Source organism: Microcaecilia unicolor, chromosome 1 (assembly GCF_901765095.1).
Source record: "Microcaecilia unicolor chromosome 1, aMicUni1.1, whole genome shotgun sequence".
Lineage (NCBI taxonomy): Eukaryota > Metazoa > Chordata > Amphibia > Gymnophiona > Siphonopidae > Microcaecilia > Microcaecilia unicolor.
In genome coordinates this window covers 574,681,909-574,706,090 of record NC_044031.1, presented here as the reverse complement: position 1 = coordinate 574,706,090, position 24,182 = coordinate 574,681,909, and the positions used below count along the sequence as shown (strand labels likewise).

At 42.8% G+C, this 24,182-nt stretch overlaps 1 protein-coding gene across 13 annotated transcripts in view; it reads left to right on the top strand.

Moving 5' to 3' along the window:
- Window positions 1-24,182, top strand: part of ENPP2 (ectonucleotide pyrophosphatase/phosphodiesterase 2) — a 379,835-nt gene that overhangs the window by 130,260 nt on the left and 225,393 nt on the right. For all 13 annotated transcript variants that reach the window (XM_030218400.1, XM_030218486.1, XM_030218477.1 and 10 more), the window contains exons 5-6: window positions 14,354-14,414; window positions 22,145-22,242. In XM_030218400.1, coding sequence (XP_030074260.1) covers window positions 14,354-14,414; window positions 22,145-22,242 — 159 coding nt within the window. The remainder of the gene's footprint in view (window positions 1-14,353; window positions 14,415-22,144; window positions 22,243-24,182) is intronic.

Genomic DNA, 24,182 nt, shown 5'->3' with positions numbered 1-24,182 from the left:
AGTTCAGTTGAAAGTTGGGCAGAAACAGATGAAGAGAGTATATGTATTTTTGAGTGTGAGAGTGGCCAGCAGGAGTTGATGTTGTGGTGAGAGAGGTTGTGTGTGGTGAGGCTGGTGCTGATTGAGGTGGAAAAAGATATATATATATATATATATATATATGCTGAGTTAGGATTGGGAAAGGGGTGAATACCTGTGAGTGAGTGTCTAGAGAGGGGATATTAAAGGGAGAAGGGTGAAGGCTGTTGGTGAGAGCGGATGAGTTGTGCAGGGTGTCTGAGCAGAGGAATTTCAAGGGAGGTAATAGGCGTTAGGAAAGAGAGATGAATGCATGAAATTAAAGTACTAATATTGTTTTGAAAGGGGGATTATCTAGGGAATGTGTGAATAACATTTGGATTTAGGTAATTGGTTTTGGATGCAGTGAATGCTTATGGTGGATATACCCTTCCAGTATAGGGAAGCACAAGTAATAGTTTAGGCCTGCAAGCGAGGTGCCTTTGGTTAATGTTATTTATAATAACTACCAGCCCCAGTATTTGAAATTCCATTTAAAAGTCATTTAGTATAGTGGAATGTGGTAAAGGAAATAGGGAGAAAGGGTTTTCTTTCCTATTTTATTTAATTAAGAGTAAGGTGTAGGAGGAAGAGAGACGTGAAAGCGGTGCTGGAGGAGAGGTGATCGGGCCCCCAAGCAAGAAAGTTTGGAGCTGCATCAATTCAAGAAGGAAAAGGACTGCTAAGTAAAAGTGAAATAGACTTTGAAGCAATACTTACCTGGGAGAGAGTCCGGGTAACCTAGGGAAACAAAAAAAAACAAACCAACAAAGTATCAAATTCTTCCTAATTTCAGGGAAGAAAATAGATAAAGAAAATAAATAGCTGTTGCCACAGGTTGATGATTAAAAAGGGTAAATGTATAAAAAGGAACTTAGCTGATGGTGGTGCATAGAATCCAGATTAGTCTGTCTGGAAAAGGAAGAATACAAGAAACATTGTTATGATGTTGAAGTGAAGTAATTGAAATGTTGTTTAAATGCTTAGTGCTAAGTTAATACCAAGTTTTGTTGTTCAAAAGGTAAAATTATAATTATTAGTCATCAATAAAGTTTATATTTTGCAACTATTCAAATTGGTCTCCTTCAAGTTCAGAACTTATCCTAAATTTAGTTTTTTTATTCCTCTCCTGCCCTTTGAGGACAGGAGACGAGTTTAGTGGATTTGTACCCCCTTCCGGTTGGCAGAGAGTTCCTGAGGGTGAGTCATGACTACTGCCAACTAACTCTCAGAGAACCTACAGCTGACATCGCATGCCTTACCAGGGAGGGCGTGTAACACTATACTTTTAGCAGTCTCCACTGTGAATGATCCCTCCGCTTCTCTCAGGAAAACTCTGGCCTCCGGCCCAAGTTTTCTATATGATATTCCACTTAGGTACAACTCCCTGTAATCCTCCAGGTGTACCCTCTGGCCTGAGGTATGTCAGCAGTACTATTCCAGCACAGCTCCCGAGATATCCGCCAGGGAAATTATCCCAGCGGTTTCAAGAATGCAATCCCAAAAACAAACAGTTTAGAAAAAGTAGTTTTTAATAATGCAGTTCAGGAATCTCCACAGCTTCAAAAATGCAGTTCATAAACTAACAGGACATGAATCTCAGCAGTCCCAATGATGCAATTCAAAATAAGTAATTCCAAAAGCAAAAAAATGTTCCACAAAGAAAAACAAGCACTTCCAAACAGGCAGTTCAAACAAACAGTTTAGAAAATTCCATCAGCAGTTCAGAGGCAGAGAGCTCCCAGGGGTCCCCTCCTTCCTCTGGCCAGTGCTATCTCCTGGCTTCCTCCCATTTGACTCCGTCGCTCCCTGGCTCCTCCACAATAGCCATTGCCTTCCCTTGTTTACCAAGACCCCGCCCCAAGCGGTTACCTGCTGTCTGAACCTTTTACTTGTGCATCTTGCCAGAGCTGCAATCTCCATCAGCTCCTCTTGCCTCATTTCTTCCTCCTTTTCTTCCCCCTTCCATTCCATTGGCTCCCCCTCCATTCCTGGCCTCCCCTCTGTTTCTTGGGTTTCACCTTTACCTGCCTTTCCCTTGGGCTCCACTGGGGGCTGCTGGGATAGGAAGTCTTTGATTCTGTTGTAAGACATTCTCAAGGGCTGCTGTGAATCGTAGTTTTTACCCTGCCTTCAGCTCTCTGGGGACAATGATCTATGCTTTCTCCTGACGTGTAGAGGAGTGTGGTAGCTCTACTTAAGATGGAAGATACCGCATACAGCTGCATGAAAAAGCATCCTGACATGTGGAACTCCCTGAGCTAAGAATCTGGGTTGTCTCCTCCACTGGGCCTTATCTTTTCCTCCGCCGGTACCCCCCCCCCCCCCTCTCTGTTCCCTTATCCCCTTCTTCACACCACATTTATTTTGTATTGTGCATGTTGGAGTTCATACAAGGCAGAGTCCACACCTCTTTTTTTGTCTGCATCACTTTACAAATGTTTGTTATATCTTTTATCTTTCATAGATGCACTGATCTCTATTATTTTGTACTATGCATTGTCTCGGTTGCAACCAGTGATAGTACTGATTTGTTAGTTATTCCATATTGATTTTTCAGAAGGTCAAAAGGTATGACTTTGGCCCATGTCTAGCTATTGAGGCCATATTATCCAATTTTATATACCAGATGGAGGCCAGTTTAGACTGCATTCATCTAACATCCATGTATTCTTCCACATATTTCTTGGGTAGACTTCAATATCATATTGTCACACCAGGAAAGTAAGGATCACAACAGGAACAATTAGCAGAGGTATCAGTGCTAACATGCATCGTCTTGAGTATTCAAACCTTCATGTGGTTTTCTTTCTCTGCCATCAAGAACTCCTCCAGAGTTTGCAGATAAGAGTTTGCATGTTATCAGTATGTATTACCTTTATCTGTAGACTGGTTGTACAGTATTCAAAGCTCCTATTCCCATGGGTAAAATGGATTTTTACCCATGTAAATGGTTTTGCATAGTAAGCCCTCTGGGGAAGGAAAATAGCCTGTGGAACTAAATGTAACCACCTTGAGTTTTGGGTTTGGAAAGCAAATAATTAGATTGTAACATGAATTCATAAAATGATGAAGCAAAGGGCTGATGGAAAGACGCCTGATGAAAACAGCTAATAGATCAAAATGTATTAATATCTGAGCTGCTACTGTTGACATGAATGTGAAAATATTTTGGTCATTTGACAGGCTTGATTCAGGGGCAAAAATCTCAGTCTTCATATCTTTATATCAGAATCTTGAATGGGAGTATTTTGGTCCAATAGGAAAGGAAAACACAATCATTGGATTTGATTCTTGGGCTCTGCTTCTGCTTATGCTGAGAATGTTGTTTTAGTAGTGTTCACATCATCTGGGGCAGGGCTGAGCAACCATGGTCCTTGAGGGCTGGAATTCAGTTGGGTTTTCAAGGTTTTTACAATGAATATGCATGAGATCTAATTACATACAATGAAAGTAGTACATGAATATCAATCTCATGCATATTCATTTTTGGAAGTCTTGAAAACCTGACAGGATTGTGGCCCTCGAGGACCATGATTGCCCACCCATGATGAGGGCCGTGCCGATGCGGTAAGCGGGGTAAGCGCCGCAGGGGGGCGCCCACCTCTGGAGGGCGCCGCTGCGGTGCTTACCCTTGCCCCGCGCCGCCGAGGACTTTAAATCTTTTACCTCTGTCTCAGCAGCGTCAGTGAAAGCGCTGCCGACATCTCCCTTCCCTTGAACTCATTGGTTCCCTCAGTGTCCCGCTTTCTTCTGACGTCAGAAGAAGGCGGACACTGAGGGAACCAAGAGCGCGACCGGAAGTAAAAGATTTAAAGGCCCCAGGGCGCGGATGGGAGGGCAGAGAGACAGGCATGGATGGGAGGGCAGAGAGGCATTGACGGGATGGCAGCAGCAGGGCCCAGGGAGAGGACAAATTGCTGGAAGGGGAGGGGAGAGAGGAGGATTGCTAGCTATGGATGCAGCAGGGAAGGGCAGAGAGGGCCAAGGATGGACATGGGGGCCCAGGGAGAGGACAATTTGCTGGAAATGAAGGGGAGGGGAGAGAGGAGGATTGCTGGCTATGGATGGAGGAGGGAAGGGCAGAGAGGGACAAGGATGGACATGGGGGCCCAGGGAGAGGACAATTTGCTGGAAATGAAGGGGAGGGGAGAGAGGAGGATTGCTGGCTATGGATGGAGGAGGGAAGGGCAGAGAGGGACAAGGATGGACATGGGGGCCCAGGGAGAGGACAAATTGCTGGAAATGGAGGGGAGGGGAGAGAGGAGGATTGCTGGCTATGGATGGAGGAGGGATATTTCCATCCAATGGGGGCCCAGGGAGAGGACAAATTGCTGGAAATGGAGGGGAGAGAGGAGGATTGCTGGCTATGGATGGAGGAGGGAAGGGCAGAGAGGGACAAGGATGGACGTGGATGGGAGGACAGGACCCAGGGAGAGAGAAGAAATTGCTGGAAATGGATATAGAGCAAGAAATGAAGAAGAAAGGAGGAAAGTAAAGAAATAAATGGAAAGGAAGCCCTGGAAATGGAGTTAAGAGGACAGATAGCAGCAGACTCAGATACTGGGCCAGCATGATCGGAAAAAGAAAGTCACCAGACAACAAAGGTAGAAAAAAATCATTTTATTTTCATTTTAGCGTTTGGAATATGTCCACTTTGAGAATTTACATCTGCTATCTTATTTTGCAATGTATAGCAATTTGTTTCTAAGAATATTGCTGACAATTCCTGTCAGTGTGGCAAGTGGTGAGCGATCATTTTCACCGGGGGGGGGGGGGGGGGGGGGCGCCAGAGACCCTAGGCATGGCCCTGCCCATGATCTAGGGAGAAACAGTTTGACATTACACAATGGTGATCCCTATTGGCTGGAGCTAGGTAGCACACATAACCCCCTCACTCTTTAACAGGTTGCCTAAACTTAAGTGCCTTTAGCATTTTTAAGTTCCCAGAATACTGCCACTTACACAGGTAAGCGGCTCACAATTCACATTATTAGGGTGCCCAAATTGTGGTGCCCTGTTATAGAATTGCATCCATAGGGGTAATTGTGTATCTGGGCACCTACCGTTTGGTGTTCTGATGCCATGTGAGCCTGGATTCTGTTACAGAATTCTAGTGCAACCTGGTATCGAGCCACTTAAAATGCAGGCACTCACAGTTCACCAGCCATAGACTTGGTAAAACTGTGGGTGCCTAAATGTAGAACTTATAGTAAATAAGAACAGGGCCACCGAGAGACTAGGCCTGGGCAAGGGCGCCCCGCCTCCGCCCCCCGCCCCGCTGCTGCCGCCCCGCTGCTGCCGCCCCCTTGTCGCTTCCCCTGCCTTTGCTGCTCCTTGTTGCTCCTCCCGCCGCTGCCACCCCCCCACCACTGCAGTCCCCGGTCTCACCTGCCTACCTCCACGGCTCCGGACCCCCTGCATTCAAAGCGGCAGTCGCAGATCGCCTCTCTTCTGGCCTTTCCTCCCTATGTCCCGCCCTCATCTGATATAACTTCCAGTTTCCGCGAGGGCGGGACACAGGGAGGGAAGGCCCAAAGGGAGGGGATCTGTGACTGCTGCTTCGAATGCAGGGGGCCCAGAGCCGAGGAGGCAGGCAGGTGAGACCGGGGACTGCGGTGCTGGCCCCCCCCCCTCTCGGTGGCCCTGCATAAGAACATAAGAATAGCCATACTGTATCAGACCAATTGTCCATCTAGACCAGTATCCTGTTTCCAACAGTGGCCAATCCAGGTCACAAGTACATGGCAGAAACCCAAATAGTAGCAACATTCCATGCTACCAATCTTAAGGACATGCAGTGATTTCCCTCATGTCTGTCTCAATAGCAGACTATTGACTTTTCCTCCAGAAACTTGCCCAAACCTTTTTTTAAATCCAGATATGCTAATTGTTGTTACCACATCCTTGGCAATGAGTTCCAGAGTTTAACCATTTGTTGAGTGAAAAATATTTCCTCCTATTTGTTTTAAAAAGTATTTCCGTGTAATTTCATTGTGTCCCCTAGTCTTTGTACTTTTTGAAAGAGTAAAAAATCGATTCACTTTTACCTGTTCTACACCACTCAGTATTTTATAGACCTCAATCATATCACTCCTCAGCCATCTCTTTTGCAATCTGAAGAGCCCTAACCTCTTTAGCCTTTCCTTATATGGGAGGCATTCCATCCCCTTTATTCCATTCCATTCATAGCTTATATTCTGCCATATCTCCATAAGGATTCATTGAGGATTACAAATGACAGTGTTATGTACACTTTACATGCTCAAGTGGTCGCCCAGTTATAGAATTACTCCCATAGCGCCTATGTTATAGAATTATACACCTAACCTTTACCTGCCAATTATGCACGTACGTTTGTCATAGCATTTGTGTGTATGTAGCAGTTACAGGTGTATGTGCATAATCACCTAAGTGCTAGTCTATAAATACCCGCTTAACTTTGTGCATATTTACAAGGGGGCATACATATGGGTAGAGTTTGGGCAGGGTTCAAGTTTATGTGTGTAGCTTATTTAATACTGTAACTTTTTGTGCATATCTGCAGCAATAAGGCACAAGCTCTATGGATGATGTGAGTTCTCATGCTTCACTTTAAGCACATTTATACATATAATTCTAGCCTAAATGGGTGTAAAGGAAAGTAGGCACTTAAAAAAGTTCTTTTATAGACCAGGAAGTGCACTATTATAGAATTGCCCTCATTCTGGGTTACTCAAGGAGTCATTGTCACGACAGGATTGTGAAAAATTACAGAAGGACCTTACGAGACTGGGAGACTGGGCGGCTAAATGGCAGATGACGTTTAATGTGAGCAAGCGCAAGGTGATACATGTGGGAAAAAAGAACCCGAATTATAGCTACGTCATGCAAGGTTCCACGTTAGGTGTTACGGACCAAGAAAGGGATCTGGGTGTCGTCGTCGATAATACACTGAAACCTTCTGCTCAGTGTGCTGCTGCGGCTCGGAAAGCGAATAGAATGTTGGGTATTATTAGGAAAGGTATGGAAAACAGGAGTGAGGATGTTATAATGCCATTATATCACTCCATGGTGCGACCGCACCTTGAGTATTGTGTTCAGTTCTGGTTGCCGCACCTCAAGAAAGATATAGTGGAATTGGAAAAGGTGCAGCGAAGTGCGACTAAAATGATAGCGGGGATGGGACGACTTCCCTATGAAGAAAGACTAAGGAGGCTAGGGCTTTTCAGCTTGGAGAAGACGGCTGAGGGGAGACATGATAGAGGTATATAAAATAATGAGTGGAGTGGAACAGGTGGATGTGAAGGGTCTGTTCACGCTTTCCAAAAATACTAGGACTAGGGGGCATGCGATGAAACTACAGTGTAGTAAATTTGAAACAAATCGGAGAAAAGTTTTCTTCACCCAACGCGTAATTAAACTCTGGAATTCGTTGCTGGAGAACGTGGTGAAGGCGGTTAGCTTAGCAGAGTTTAAAAAGGGGTTAGACGGTTTCCTAAAGGACAAGTCCATAAACTGCTACTAAATGGACTTGGGAAAAATCCACAATTCCAGGAATAACGTGTATAGAATGTTTGTTTGGGAAGCTTGCCAGGTGCCCTTGGCCTGGATTGGCTGCTGTCGTGGACAGGATGCTAGGCTCGATGGACCCTTGGTCTTTTCCCAGTGAGGCATTACTTATGTACTTATTGTCAATAGGCCCTGGCCAAACGCCATTTCATTCACTGGGCATGGAGATAATGGTATTATTAAATGGGAAAGGAAATGGGACTTGATATACCGCCTTTCTGAGGTTTTTACAACTACGTTCAAAGCGGTTTACATATATTCAGGTACTTATTTTGTACCTGGGGCAATGGAGGGTTAAGTGACTTGCCCAGAGTGACAAGGAGCTGCAGTGGGAATTGAACTCAGTTCCCCAGGATCAAAGTCCACTGCTCTAACCACTAGGCTACTCCTCCACTCCATAGGGGAAATAGAGGAAACTACCAGTTACTTAATGAAGACTCATGGTGCCGCTCTCCAATAGAGATTAGATAAGACTGAACTGGGAGGCAAATGAGCAAGAGGAAATTGCAGACTGCACAATTCTCCCTTTCCTCCATAGATTACATGAAGGGAAATTATTAGTATTTTTAATGCGTGTCTGTCTGTCTGTCTATCTATCTATCTATCTATCTATATACAGTGGTGGAAATAAGTATTTGATCCCTTGCTGATTTTGTAAGTTTGCCCACTGACAAAGACATGAGCAGCCCATAATTGAAGGGTAGGTTATTGGTAACAGTGAGAGATAGCACATCACAAATTAAATCCGGAAAATCACATTGTGGAAAGTATATGAATTTATTTGCATTCTGCAGAGGGAAATAAGTATTTAATCCCTCTGGCAAACAAGACCTAATACTTGGTGGCAAAACCCTTGTTGGCAAGCACAGCGGTCAGACGTCTTCTGTAGTTGATGATGAGGTTTGCACACATGTCAGGAGGAATTTTGGTCTACTCCTCTTTGCAGATCATCTCTAAATCATTAAGAGTTCTGGGCTGTCGCTTGGCAACTCGCAGCTTCAGCTCCCTCCATAAGTTTTCAATGGGATTAAGGTCTGGTGACTGGCTAGGCCACTCCATGACCCTAATGTGCTTCTTCCTGAGCCACTCCTTTGTTGCCTTGGCTGTATGTTTTGGGTCATTGTCGTGCTGGAAGACCCAGCCACGACCCATTTTTAAGGCCCTGGCGGAGGGAAGGAGGTTGTCACTCAGAATTGTACGGTACATGGCCCCATCCATTCTCCCATTGATGCGGTGAAGTAGTCCTGTGCCCTTAGCAGAGAAACACCCCCAAAACATAACATTTCCACCTCCATGCTTGACAGTGGGGACGGTGTTCTTTGGGTCATAGGCAGCATTTCTCTTCCTCCAAACACGGCGAGTTGAGTTCATGCCAAAGAGCTCAATTTTTGTCTCATCTGACCACAGCACCTTCTCCCAATCACTCTCGGCATCATCCAGGTGTTCACTGGCAAACTTCAGACGGGCCGTCACATGTGCCTTCCGGAGCAGGGGGACCTTGCGGGCACTGCAGGATTGCAATCCGTTATGTCGTAATGTGTTACCAATGGTTTTCGTGGTGACAGTGGTCCCAGCTGCCTTTAGATCATTGACAAGTTCCCCCCTTGTAGTTGTAGGCTGATTTCTAACCTTCCTCATGATCAAGGATACCCCACGAGGTGAGATTTTGCGTGGAGCCCCAGATCTTTGTCGATTGACAGTCATTTTGTACTTCTTCCATTTTCTTACTATGGCACCAACAGTTGTCTCCTTCTCGCCCAGCGTCTTACTGATGGTTTTGTAGCCCATTCCAGCCTTGTGCAGGTGTATGATCTTGTCCCTGACGTCCTTAGACAGCTCCTTGCTCTTGGCCATTTTGTAGAGGTTAGAGTCTGACTGATTCACTGAGTCTGTGGACAGGTGTCTTTCATACAGGTGACCATTGCCGACAGCTGTCTGTCATGCAGGTAACGAGTTGATTTGGAGCATCTACCTGGTCTGTAGGGGCCAGATCTCTTACTGGTTGGTGGGGGATCAAATACTTATTTCCCTCTGCAGAATGCAAATAAATTCATATACTTTCCACAATGTGATTTTCCGGATTTAATTTGTGATGTGCTATCTCTCACTGTTACCAATAACCTACCCTTCAATTATGGGCTGCTCATGTCTTTGTCAGTGGGCAAACTTACAAAATCAGCAAGGGATCAAATACTTATTTCCACCACTGTATATATATATATATATAGATATAGATAATTTATTTATATTAAACTTGATTAGAATCTGCCTTGTGCACTCAAAGCAGGGTGCAATGATAAACTACAACAGTATAACATAAAAACACTACCTTAAACCAAGTACTTAAAAAAAGCCCCATTAAATCAGTATTAATCTGCACACTCACCAGCACCCCATCATTGATTAAACAGCCCAACCTTTCGTAAACTGAGGGGCCCTTTTACTAAGCCACATAGGCGCCTATGTGCGCCCAATGCATGCCAAATTGGCGTTACTGCCCAGTTACCACGTGGCCCTTGCAGTAATTTCAGTTTTGGTGTGCGTCCGCTACACGTGTCTGAAAAATATCTTTAATTTTTTGTTGCGCGGCACCTACGCACGTCAAGTGGCATTTCCGTTTTCAGAAATAAAAAGCATTTTTGTAGGTGCGCTAAAAAATAATTTTGCGTGCGCCCAAAACATGCATCTATACTACCGCAGGCCATTTTTCAGTGCACCTTAGTAAAAGGACCCCTAAATGTAAAATAATCAGGTTCTAATTGAATATCCAGTGGATGAGCAGTCCACAGTTAACAACCTGGAAAAGCAAATGTTTGATTTGCACACCAAATAGAACGCTAAGCAGTGAAAGTTGGGAGGAACAACGGTTTCTCTAAGGGTTATAGTAACCATAAGATCTGCCAAGTAACCAGGTAATTGATGACATGCTGTACTGTTTAAAAACTAAGCATAGCATCTTGAATTCAGTCTGCTTTTCCACTGGTAACCGGTGAAGGGATCACAGTTTTGCTCCAGTCAGTAATCTGGCAGATGTATTTTGGAGCAGTTGTAACCACTGTAATTGCTTTTGGCAGGCCAGAATATAAACCATTATAATAATTGAGCCAAGTAGTGATTAAGGCATTTGTCATCTTGAGTAAGGTCCACTTTTGAGAAACAATACCTTTGCATGTCTCAATAAGTGCAAACTGGCAAAACAGGACTGAAACCTCATAAAATTTAATTTTCAAATTAGATCCTAAACTACAGATCTCCTGATTCATTTTAGTGAAATGTCGGTGATTAAAGGCCACATTTCCAAATCGACCCCCCCCACCCTTCCTACTGAATTTAATACATTTCTGACTTGTCTGGATTGTCTATTGTGTTTAAACCACTGTAATAGATGGGTAGTACATATGGTTTAAAGAATTTATGTAAGTTAATGATCCTGTTTTCACCTTGTGGAATTACTTCAGTTCCATGCAATCTTAATGTTTTAATTATAAATATTTAACACTAGAAGACATGCTCAGTAGAATTTCTGTTATATAAATTTTAGGTGCTTTATTCTTTAAGCCACGAAGCTGAGGTTTAAGGTAAGCTACTTTGGAAATGTGTGGCTATTAACCTACCACAAACCTTGCATGGACTTGGTATTTGAGACAATAGAAGAAAGAGCTCTTTTAATAAAAAACAGCCAGAGAATGCAGAAAAGGAGAGGATCTGTCCCAAATTAACCTGGCACAGAAACTACAATTTTTTTTTTTTTTTTGCAACAGGCAAGTTAAGCATGCTTGTTAAAAGCGTCGATTAAGTTATGTAACTACCACCTACCAGGTATAATCCAAAGCCTGATTTGGCAGGAATAGGATCAACCTTTATGCTAAGATTAAACTGGGTTTCAATGGTTTCTTGGAGACTTGGCACAAATGCAGTCTTCTTCCATTTAGTTGCACAATTTATCTTGGAAAACAAAGTCACAGGGTCATAGCCCTTCACTGTCAAGCTACCCACTGCCGCCTATACTAGAACCTGAGGTTCTGAACATATGCTTGGCCATGCAGTTGATGAGGCCAACCTTGAATGTTTTTCCTCCCTGCCAAGGAAACTTTGTTACTGTATCGCTGTCTGGGTAGCGCATCTCAGTGTTCAAATTGGGGTCTAAAACATCTTGTTCATTTCATAAATTCTGTGCACAAATGCTGCATGGTGCATGGACAAGATACAGTCCATAGGCAGCAGGGGAAGGGACTCTTCTAACTTTTGAGACTGATTGAGAGCATTGTGGGTGGTGCTTGACTTGTGTGAGGCTCAGCTCTTAATCGTACTGTTGCATATCCACCATCCAAACTCATAATGTGCAGAGGTTGCATTGGTTTCCTGGATGGAGAGCACAACCTGAAGTGGCTATCATGTTCCTCTCTGGAACTTAAGCTCACACAACAAGGAACTGCACTCTTTGAAATGGTATCATTTTAATATAGCTGAGGACACACATCCAACACCTTCATTCCCTAATGAGAACACTCTGGACCTCTCGCTCCACTACTGAAGTATGTTCAATACACACCTGCTGAAACCAATATTACCTGCATGATATGACTAGTAATAAGGCATGACAGTAGATTATTGGTTTTGGTCAAATACAAAGTACAAGCTCACTTTTAGTCTCCGATACTCATCCGTTTTGTTGTTGTAAACTGCATAGTTGCCTTTACAGACTCCGTGTGTGGTATGTCAAGCACTGGAAATAAATAAAATAAAATGTTAAGGATCAGTGAATTCCAGGCATATATCTCACACTGGTATCTTTATTTTGTTGTTCTAATTGCCATTTTGCTGCTTCTAGGAAGATAATTAAAGGAGGACATGATGTGGCCATGTGCCTGAGACCAGTGTCATATGAGACAAAGAACGTAGAGAAAGGAGATAGGAGTAGCATAAGAAGTTACGTGTGTGCTTGGCACTACGTCAGCTCCCTGTCTGCTTCTGAGTTCAATTTAAGCTACTATTTCTCAAATTTACATTCGTTCAGCAGTTCATTATCTTTCTACTGTAGTCTCCCACTGCATCAGGCAAACTGCTGCTGTCTGTGCCCTTCTTTGCCAACTGCAAACATTTAGAGGTGTATTTTCAAATCAATTAGACTTAGAAAGTTTCATAATAACCTATGGAACTTTGTAAGTCCAAGTGCTCTGAAAATGAGCCCTTTAGATTTCTGTCTTGTGTCACCAGGTATGTGGAATGTCCTTCCTGAGTTGGTGTGTCTTGCTCCATATCCTGGTCATATTCTACTCCTGCTTGAAGAACCACCTCTTAAAGACTGCCTTTAAATCCAAACTTCTGACTCATCTTGACCCTCTCATATATTTATTGTCCTCAAATAGATCATAAAGAATGAAATAAAACCATATACATGTACACAAAAAACCAGTCACTTATCTGTGAATAGCAGAAGCAGTGCTGGAACCATTGTTGATAGCAAACACAGGACTCATCGCTTGGTATTGTCTGCTTTGAGAGCAGTATGGAAGCCTTTTTAGGGTTTAATGCCTGATGTATGTTCCAGTTCTGGGTAGTTTGCCATGTGAGTAGTCTGAGTGTTGGTGTTTTATTTTTTTAGTAGGCAATCCAGTCTGATTACCCCCAAAGCAGGTTATAATAACTGAAATGCTACTTTATACCGGTGTGGGTGTAGGATACAGAACCATGGTTCCAGCGCTGTTTCTGCTATTTGCAGATAAGTGATCCTTTTTGTTTACATGTATAGTTTTTTTTCATCCTTTATGATCTATTTGAGGACAATAAATATATGTATAATTTAAATAAATGGCTACAAATGATTGAATAGAAATTTCAGGCTTGGGTTTGGATTAGCTGGTGCTATAAGAGATTCAATAGCCTGTTTGTATGTTTTCTGACATTGAGTCTATTTAGTTGTTTGAGGTTATTTAGATTTTATAAATTTATTCCAACTATTGACTTTTTACTTTATTTTTTTTCTTACTTTTTTTTCTGTGCAACATGAACAGTTTTAGCAATATCAAAGGACAGCAAAAATGAGCAAACTTGTTGTGGTATCTGATCAGCAGGGACGTGCTGCAGTATTCTTGGGTATGGTGAAATTCGATAGCTAGATAGATGGTAGTTTGAATTTGTTTTGAAGAAGAAATTGGCAGTCATAATTAGTGGTGGCATTCTCTGGATTTCTCATGGGAGGCAAAGCAGCACGACAGTGTGCATTTAAAGTGTTCAAGGTCCTTAAATCTGCTTGGTTTCAGGATAGCTGTAATGAATATGCATGAGAGATTTGTGTACAATTGAGGAGTGTTTGTGCAAATTTCTCATGGGTATTCATTAGGGCTTTGCTAAAAACCAGACTGGTTTGCAGCCCTCAAGGACTGAAGTTGGACACTCTGGATGAAGACATTCATGAAAGGAAACCTAAAAAAGACCCTCCAGCAACACATGAAGTTTGACACATGCATTAATGTCAAATATAGAATCCACATGCAAAATGTTGTTAATTTCAATCATATGCAATCATCTAATGTTAAAGAGCCTTTACACATGTATATTTTCATATGTAATGTGTTGTTGAAGGACTTGTGTGTGCATCTACTTTTTTTTTTTTTTTGGATTTTCAGGGCTTTTTCATAACCTGTGCACAGATTCTGAAATGGAAGCCTTTCACCAAAATGTGCAGTGTGATGATGCTTGCAATGACAAGAGACCTTAATGTTACATTTATTTTTTTTTAAAGGAGAAACACGTTGGGTGGAGGATGATTGTGAGGAAATAAAATCTCCAGAATGTCCAGCAGGGTATGTTACATACTTTACACGTCAATTAAAAAAAAAAATGAACATATCTATATGCAAAAACATTTGTTAAAAATAAGCTGATAGCAGTAAGATGTGCTGTGCCTTCTCTTCCAGAGAAGATGCACCATATAGCAGCAACAGTAGCAGCACCCACTAGAGAGTATAAAGAAGCTAGTTCGGTTTTCTCCCACACATTGGAAGTTATTGTTTTTCTTATGGATGTCTTTCATTTTCTGGGAGCCACATTTTTCTTTGTCTTATCAATCTCCTTAACAACCGGTCCTGCTATCAGTCTACCTCTAAGAAACCAGTACTTGCAGGAACTCAGGTTTTTAACACTTGAACCAGAAGTAGCACATGTTCTAACACAAAGAAAGAGGTATGACTGCAAATTGTGAAAATCAGAGAAGCCATAAATTGAATCCTTGGTAGGGGCACAGCTACCATTGGGCGAGCCCTGCAAAATGCCCAGGGCTACCCAATGGTAGGGGCTGCCTGCTGTTGCACCCCTCTGCCCGCCTGTCCTGGCATCTCTCCCCCTGCAGCTCCCAACATTTCTCTCCCCCCTCTCTTTCCTTCTCTTCCTCCCCCCCCCCCCCGGTGGGCTAGCCAGCGGAAGCAGTGAGATAAATGTACTTGTCTATTGGTGCCACCAACGCCTTTCCACTGCTGCGTCCTGTCTCTGAGGTGTCACCTCCTGTGGGCGGGATGCGGTAGTGGAAAGGCCCTGGTGTCACCAGTAGACAATCTGTTTTATCTCGCTGCCTGTGCTGGCCGTCCATCCGCCTCAGGTTTTAAGGGCTGTGGGGGGAAGAAAAGGAGGTTAGAATGATGCCAGGACCCACAGGGGTGTTGGGGGTGTAGGGTGTTTGATACCAGACTTGTGGGGAGGGGCAAGGAAGGGTTAGAGAGATGCAGGTCCATAAGATAGGGATGCTGGACTTGTGGGAGGGGAGAGGAGGGGTTAGGGAGATTCAGGGACAGGAAGAGAGGGATAATGGACCTGCGGGTGTGAGGGAGGGGGTTCAAGGCAGAGGCAAGATAGAGAGGGAGAGAGACATAGGGAAGAAAGGTAAACCCAAGGGGACAGAATGGAGAGAGAGAGAGACCAGAAAGGGAAGGGGAAGAAATGCTGGACCCCCTGAGTAAGTAAAGGGAGAATAGAGAGAGTAAGAGAGACTGATTGGACCCTGAAGGGGAGAAAGTGATGCCAGACTGTGCAGGGGGTGGGGGGAGGGAAAAGAGAGGAAGAGATGGGCCCAGAGTGGGGAGGTATGGAAGAAGTGGAAGCGAAAGGTGACAAGCTGGATAAGTGGAGGGAAAGGGGCACAGAGAAGGATGCTGGACATGGAGGGAACATAGTGACAGAGACATGGAGGAGATGCTGTACACAGGGGATGAATGGGGACACAGAGGGCAGGTGTTGAACATGGGAAGAGGATAGGACTACAGAGAAAAGATGTCTAGTGGACATAGAAAAAAATGCAAAAAAGACAGGAGACCCTGGAATGAGATTAAAGTAAAACAACAAAACAAAACGAGAAAAGCAAAAAAGAGAGACAACAAAGGTAGAAAAACGCTTTTTCTGAATCTATAATGTCAGAGTTGGGAAATATGCATTTCTGATACCTTGCATTTCAGTTTATTTCTGACTATGAAGGTTTTCTATAGGGCTGGAATGTTTTTGCTTTATGCAGGGTTTGTATACTGGAGCTCTGAAGGGATTCCTTCTTCTCCCCTTGGTCATCACTACCTTGGAAGAGATGGTGTTATAGGGGCCCATCTTAATTTTTCCGCCCAGGGCCCTTTCAGTTAGTTCTAGTTTATGCCACTGATCCTCAGAAATTATTCTTCTGAGCAATATGGAGAATTGATTGGGTTATGCAGAAGAGCAGACTATATTGTACTCTGCTTTGATCAGAACTGAGATAGAGAACAATTGTTCCAGAGTGTATCTTTTTTGCAATTCTGAAATATGTCTTGGAAAGCAACAGCCACCATAAGACAGTAGACCTTGCCACATTGTTGGGTCTTAATGAAAAAAGTCACCTGGAGGTCCAAATAAAAGATTTGTAAATGTCAGTGGTGTCTCTACTGAAAGACTTCAAACATTCTGTGCCACACCTGCTCCTAAAATGCACACACAAAATATAATATGCCAAAGTTTTAGCTCAAAACATATTTCCTGAATAGCAAAGTCATAAGATTTTTTTTTTAAGAATGATAGGTGTAAAACTGATGAAAACAAGTGGAAATCTCTTGCCAAATTTTAGGAGTCTGGTAAGCTAGCACATCTCTTGTATTTTAAATCTCACCCTACCTCTATCAGAAGTAAAAGGTGAATTATTAATAGATCTTCTATTTCTAGAAAGAATAACAGATTGACCCCTCCTTTTTACAAAGCTGCGCTAGTGGCTGCTGGTGCAGTAATGCTGACACAGCCCATTCAAAGTGAATGGGTTGTGTCAGCATTACTGTGCGGCAGTCGCTAGCCCTGCTTTGTAAAAAAAAAAAAAAAGGGGAGGGAGGAGAGTGTGAAATTGAGAAAGGCAAGCACCATTTAAAACCTTAAACAAGAGACATGAAAACTTAAAACGATACCCTGGCTTCTATAGGAGGCCAGTATAATCTTATATAATACCTTGAAAAAAATCAAACAAACTGTGGTATTCTGAATTGTCCGAAGTCCTTTTAAAATGTTAGTGCCATCTAAATAAATAAGATTACAATAATCCAGCTTGGACAATAGTAGAACCTGAACCAATAGTCTAAATTTATCAGTTTCTAGGAATTTCCTAACATGCCTCAATTTTCTTAAAAGGAATGAACTTCTAACTAGGGCATTAATATGTAGGTCAAAAGATAATACACTTCTGGAACACTTTGCTGACAGATGAAGCAGTTCATATAGACTGGACGCTGACACCTGCGCAAAGCTTCTGAAATATTACACAAGGAGTGTAGTCCAGACACCTCGGTGATTGATGCTAAATTCTTTTTTCATGCTTTTAGCACGTGTTTGAGCTGCAACCACTTGTAACTGTGTGAGAAATGAAGACTCCTCAGCTGCCTAAATTCTTGAAATAACATGACACCCTGTCCACACATCAGATGGCTAACCGTCTATATATTGTGCTGCCCCCCGAATAGACCACTACATTTGCTTTCCATCTATTCGGAGGTGTGGGTTCCACCACAAAGGAGCTGCTTTAGAATCCATAACCCTAGGTACCAAACCAGCACCCAGCAACATTGATGACAGAATCTGGTTCTTTTTTATATATGATGGGAGTCTAGCACCAAACAAAAATTACAGCTGTATAGGCTGGACTAAGGACGCTTCTAGGCCTATCCATGAAGGCATCAGCTGTGAGTCCTTGTCCACAAGCCATAGCAAACCTTGTGGGGTAAGAAAAGCCATGTTGTAATTTTTGAAAATGCGGGAAATTCACACCTTCTAATTCCTCTGCAATGTTCTCTGTGCAATCCTTGGCCTCTTTTACTTCCAGAGAAAATCAAGCAGTGTTTTATCAATGTCTTTATAAAACCCAGCAGAAAACATTACAGGTATCATACACATGCTATACATTATGATGGGCGCCACTGTCATTTTAATAGTTTCCAACCTCCCCCACAAGCTTAAATATAGCAGCACCAATCCACTACACATGCTTTTTACCCTCTGCAAAATACTCTGCTCATTACAATTATATCATAAAAGGTAGGCAGTAACATAATCCCCAGACACTTTATTCCTGCACTACACCACTGGATTGGAAAAAGGATCAATCATGCCCTTAGTACAATAAATATTCAATGGCATTACCTCCATCTTTGCCCCATTTACTCTGTATCCAAAGAATTCCCCAAACCCATCAATCAGTGATGGGATGGTGGAGCAAGAACTAGTTAAGTACAGCAGAACATCATCTGCAGACGCAGACAGTTTATACTCCTTGGCACTACATAAAATACACAATATCTTGTGCCTGCCTTATGGCACACATAAGAGGTTCTAAAGCCAGATTAAATAACAAGAGAAAAATCTGGAACCCCTGCCTTGTACCCCTATATAACACAAATCTGACAGCTGACTTAAGAGCCCATTTTACAAAGCGGCAGTAATCCCAACGCGGGCTTACTGCTCGCTTAAAAGGAAGTACTGCTGGGCTACCACAGCAGCCTGGTGGTAGTTCGCACCCACCAGCATGCCATCACATCTGTCATATATTTATTTTTGTAGTGCTGGTGTGTACCTGGCAGTAATCAGGCAATGCTGTGCACTGCCCAGTTACCGCCGGGTTAGTGTGGGAGCCCTGACTGCCACCTGAATATTACTATTATTTGGCCCTAGGACTTACTTTGGTTCAGGATCCAAAATGAGGAAAAAAATTACAGGCCTGTGTCTCTGACTTGAACTCCAGTGTTGAAACACTGCAGAGCAAACAGAAAACCGCAAGGATGGGGGTCTAACTGACAGAATTGCATGGATGTGGCAATATCGTGGTAACAGATGTTCAGAAATACAGAACTTATGATCTATTGTGACACTCCCATGCAGTAGAATGAGGAACGAGCATGAGTGGGAAAGAACAGAGTAACATCGTTTAGCAACAGTGTGGTTACAGATGTTCGTGAAAAACAACAAAGATGGCTGCACAGGAAAATGACTTAGATTTCCTACTAACCACTTCATTACCATAGCCAATCAGTGTTAACTATTTATTTATAGCATTTATACCCTGCTCTTTCCCGCTCCACAGCAGGTTCAGTGCGGCTTACAAGGTATGGTACAAAGTATCACAGAGATATCACGAAGTATGGTACAAACAATTAAGAGATGATCAGTTATAAAGAGTAGGGCAGTAGGGAGAGATGTGGGGGAGAGGATTGGAGTATGGGTAGTGCTAGTGTTGTGGAATAAGTTTGAGAATTAAGTTGGGTTGTTTGGGTAAGCTTGTCTGAAGAGGTAAGTTTTCAGCAGCTTTCAGAAGGGTAGGTGTTCATTGGTTGTTCAGATGTGTCGAGGTATTGCGTTCCAGAGTTGGCTGCCTATAATGGAGAAGTTGGATGTATAGTAGGTTTTGTATTTGAGGCCTTTGCAATTGGGAAGATGAAGATTGAGATATGTACGAGAAGATTTGGACCCGTTCCTGGCTGGAAGATCGATCAAGTTGGTCATGTAGCTTGGAGATTCGCCATGGAGGATCTTGTGGATCATTTTGTGGGCTTTGAAGTTTATGCGTTCCTTGATTGGGAGCCAGTGGAGTTTTTCACGAAGTGGTGTTGCACTTTCAAATTGTGATTTGCCAAAGATGAGTCTGGCTGCTGTGTTTTGGGCGGTTTGGAGTTTTTTCATGATTTGGGCTTTGCAACCGATGAAGATGCTGTTGCAGTAGTCGGCATGAGTAAGTACTGTGGATTGTACTAGGTTGCGGAAAGTTTTCTGTGGGAGGAATGGTTTTACTCTTTTCAGTACCCACATCATGTTGAACATGTTCTTCGTCGTGGCTTTAGCATGAGTTTCTATAGTTAGGTGGAAGTTAGGTGGTTGTCTAATGTTACTCCTAGGATTTTTAGATTATCAGATATTGGGATTGTAACGTCGGGGGTGATCAGGGTGGTTGGGAGCAGAGTAGCGTGTTGTGATGAAAGGATTAGGCATTGAGTTTTTTCTTTGTTCATTTTCATCTTGAAAGCGTTGGCCCAGGATTCTAGGATGTTCATGGCAGTGAGAACTATGACATTAACATAGATCCAATCAGGTGTGCTTACTGTCATATTATCTGTATCCTGAGTGGACCTATAAAAATGAGTGTACTTCCTACTTCAAGCCAGAGAGACAGCCAAGCTGCCCTCTCCTATGAGAAACCAATGACTGAATTGGCAAGTAATCCAATTGCTTTCTCATACATAGCTTTGAGTCTTGTATATCTACTAATTGGCTTTGAGTAGTAAAACAAAACATTAAAGACTCAGACCCAGAGAACACCTTTGTGTAGCTGGGGTAATATGAGTAATATATTCACATAACCAATTGATTGTACATGTTACTTGTATAGTCCTTGGAGAAGTCAAGGTCTGTGATATCAATTTGATTCACTGTCTGTCAACTCCCTGTATGAGAAACTGCTTTGATTGCTGTACTAATTGATATGATAGAAACTATTTGGTGAGTATTGTATTAGCATATCTGTTTCAAATAAACCTACGAGCTGATGTCTCATGTATCTGTTGTATTTGGCTTGTTTGTTCTCTCCTGACCTGCTCAGAGTAAAGTGCACAGCTCTGGTAATTTAGGAGTCTGCATATTACGAGGTAAATATACCAGAAGCAGCCTTGGATGGAATTCATTCATCCCTAGATAGCGGTGGCTGATTCGCTGCACTGGGAGGAATAAATCTCAACCTAAAGTTTATACACACCTCAATGGGTGGTGGTAAGGACTTCCCCCTCACCCCCAAAATGGCCACGCAGCAAGTGCTTCACTTGCCACATGACTATTTCCTTAGAAAAAAGAAAGACCTATCTTTTACCCTTTGCAGGAAAAGGGGGCCTCTGCACGTGCCAAAAATGCATGCCAATGCCAGCAGTAGGTCCTCTTTTGCCGCAGCTTGGTAAAAGGGGCCCTTAATGTAAATGTGCAACTTTCTTTAATTTAGTCACCTTATTTTCTAACTCCTTAGTCTCTTACCTATCTATATGTTCCATCTTTGTTTATACCCTACACTGTCAATTAAAATGTTCTATTACTTATTGTGTTGACATTGTAAGTAGTATACTATGCCATACTTTGTATTGTTATTTGAATATTTTTACTGCTGTATTGTCTATTGCTCATGTTTGGTTTATTCTCACTGTAAACCGCCTTGGGTGAATTCCTTCAAAAAGGTGGTAAATAAAGCCTAGTAAATAAAATAAATAAAACCTAGCTGTTGGCTAAGAATATAAGATGCGCCACCTTAACATAGTTCTCCTCAAACCAAAACCACTGCAAGGCTGCAAGCATATAAGGCCACTCAACCCTATCAAATGCCTTTTCGGCATCTAATAAGACCAAAAAGGCAGGCGACTTTAGGGCTTGAGCAAGCTGCAAAAGATGCAAACAGAGCCTCATATTGTCAGAGTACTCAAACCCTGTCTGATCCAGGTATATTAATCACATCAAAGGACCCATCATTCAGTTTGCCAGCATCTTATTTATCAAAGAGAGAGACCTATAGTTCAAAACCTCTTGAGCATCTCGCCCAGGCTTGGGGAGAACCCACCCTTCTTCCCCATTGCTGGAACATAACAACAGTGGTCAACCCATCCCTCCTCAACTTCTGAGCCTCTACTGCAGAGAGAAGAGTCTCTTGGAGACCGCACACTTCTGACTTAGTCCTCTTCAAATACGCCAATATTTTCTTGCGTTTAACTGGGGTGGTTCAGCCCAACACATTGAGAGAATAAATTGTATTCTCCCTATCCAGAAGTTCTAACCACTGAAACTGTCTGACAGGCCACAGCAACAACAAAGTAATACTTCCCTTCCAACTCTGCTTCTACCTCCCTAATAGAGCAACTACCCCTCTCCCCCCCCAAAAAAGAAAACCCCATGTTCACTTTACTCGCATCAGAATATTTAATGTGAAAAAGTGCTAGAGTGTTTCAGAAACTAATTAATTCTTGGAAGGTGTGTTTCATTGTGTTACTGAGCATAATTTTTCGCATGCATATCATTGTTTCAGCTTTGTTCGCCCTCCCTTGGTTATTTTCTCCGTTGATGGCTTCCGTGCTTCCTACATGAACAAAGGGAGCGACGTTATGCCCAATATTGAAAAGTTAAGTAAGTATAGCAGCTACAGTTTGTCTTCAGCATGACTCTTCTGAAAATATGTTAATAGATATTAGCTGCATACATAATTTCACCCCTTCAGAGAAAGCTGTTATATGTCAGTATTTGCCCAATGCCTTTGTCTAAAGAATTTTAGAGACTGTTCTGCTAAATTGTGGTAAAGTTGCAAAGCCTGTGTGGTAGCTTTTGGGGGCATTTCCCACATTGTCCCATTATAGTACTGCACAGAAATAGATGTTCTTGCTGTCCACCAGTGGCGTACCAAGGGGGGGTGGGGGCGGTCCGCCCCGGGTGCACGCTGCTGGTGGTGGGGGGGGTGCCGCGCACGCGCGCCGGTCAGCTTCGTTCGTTGCCATGTTCCCTCTGCCCCTGTTCTGGGGCAGAGGGAGCATGGAAATGAACGAAGCTGACCGGCACCCCCCCCCCCAGCGGCGTGCACCTGGGGGGGGGGGTTCTTTCACGGGGGGGGGGGGGTCACGCTGCACCGGGGAGGGGCGCATCGGCGATCCGCCCCGGGTGTCAGCTCCCCCTAGGAACGCCACTGCTGCCCACCGTTAAGGAGTGGAGGGTCAAGGAGAGCTAGGAACTCAAATCTAGGAATATTGCTTTTATTTTGCTATTAAGATACAGCTATAATGTAATAAAAGGGGAATGAACTAATATATTTGTTGAATTACATTAACTTGCACTGTAAGGTTTAAGGACGTGCTCAGAACATAAAGACCATATATTTAACTTTAAAATGTTTATTTACAATACTGGTAATGTAATAATGTTAAAAGAGGCAGTTTTTAGGAATCTTTCACAAGAGAAATGGGCTTCAAGATTAAAAAGTCTGAATTATAAATTAGGCTGGATTAATAACTCACTTTGATAATGGAGGCTGCTGGTTGGAGTGATGAAGGAGGTCCTTGCTGGAAAAGAAGTCTTTTTGTTGCAGAGTTGTTGCTGGAGCCTGGAGAGAGTCTTATGTTGGATGTGTGTGAAGTCCAGCAAGGCTCAGTGAAAGTCCACAGGAAGTGGCAGAGAGGACAAAGAGAGAGCAGGGCCAGAGAGTGCAAACTGAAAATATTCCAGGCTTTTATAATTTCTTGTTGGACCATAGGCTGAAGTCAGGTGGGGTGCACTCAATCCAATGAAAACTCAGGGATAACTGAAAACTAGTTCCATCTAGCTTTGAGACTGAACATTGTAACTGGTCACATGTTTTAATGACATCATAAGACTTTCTGTCTGGACATCTGCTGGTAGATACACATCCGTATTTGACAGGATTAAAAGAGTCTGGCATAGATGGGCTCCTTTTGTCAGATTAGGTGGGTAGATGGGCTTTTCAGTCTCTGAGTCATTGTCTGTGAGTTTCATCCAGTCTTTTTGATTGCTCTCAATATGAAGACTTTTGTTCTTTGGAGATGTAGTGATTGACAATTTAAGTATCCATCCGGCTAGCCTTTGTTACACAGGAGGGTGATGGTCAGACCAGTTTATCTGATACTGTTCCAGTAAGTCTTTGCAGCTGTATATTTTATATATCAAAATCAATAACTCTGAAAATTCCTCATATCATGCTACACAGCTAAACAGAGAAAATAATGCTTTTTTGAACTCTGCTTCTGTCTCTACTACCTCTTTGGGATCATGTTCCATGTGCCCACCACCCTTTCTATGAAGAGATGTTTTCTGATGTTGCTCTTAGCCTATCTAGCATGACTTCTTATTCTAGGACAGTCTTTGCTTCTTGTGCAGCACACTGATTTACTGGAATACATCTAGAATCTTATTTTGCAACTTGCCCAATAAAATAAGGGCAGGTTTTTGACAGTTTTTAGGTCACTTATATAACAATGGGAAATAATGAAAGGTGGATATTTGTTTACTTGAATTTTAAAAATGACATGAGAGAGCTCCAACATGATGGGGAATAGAAAATG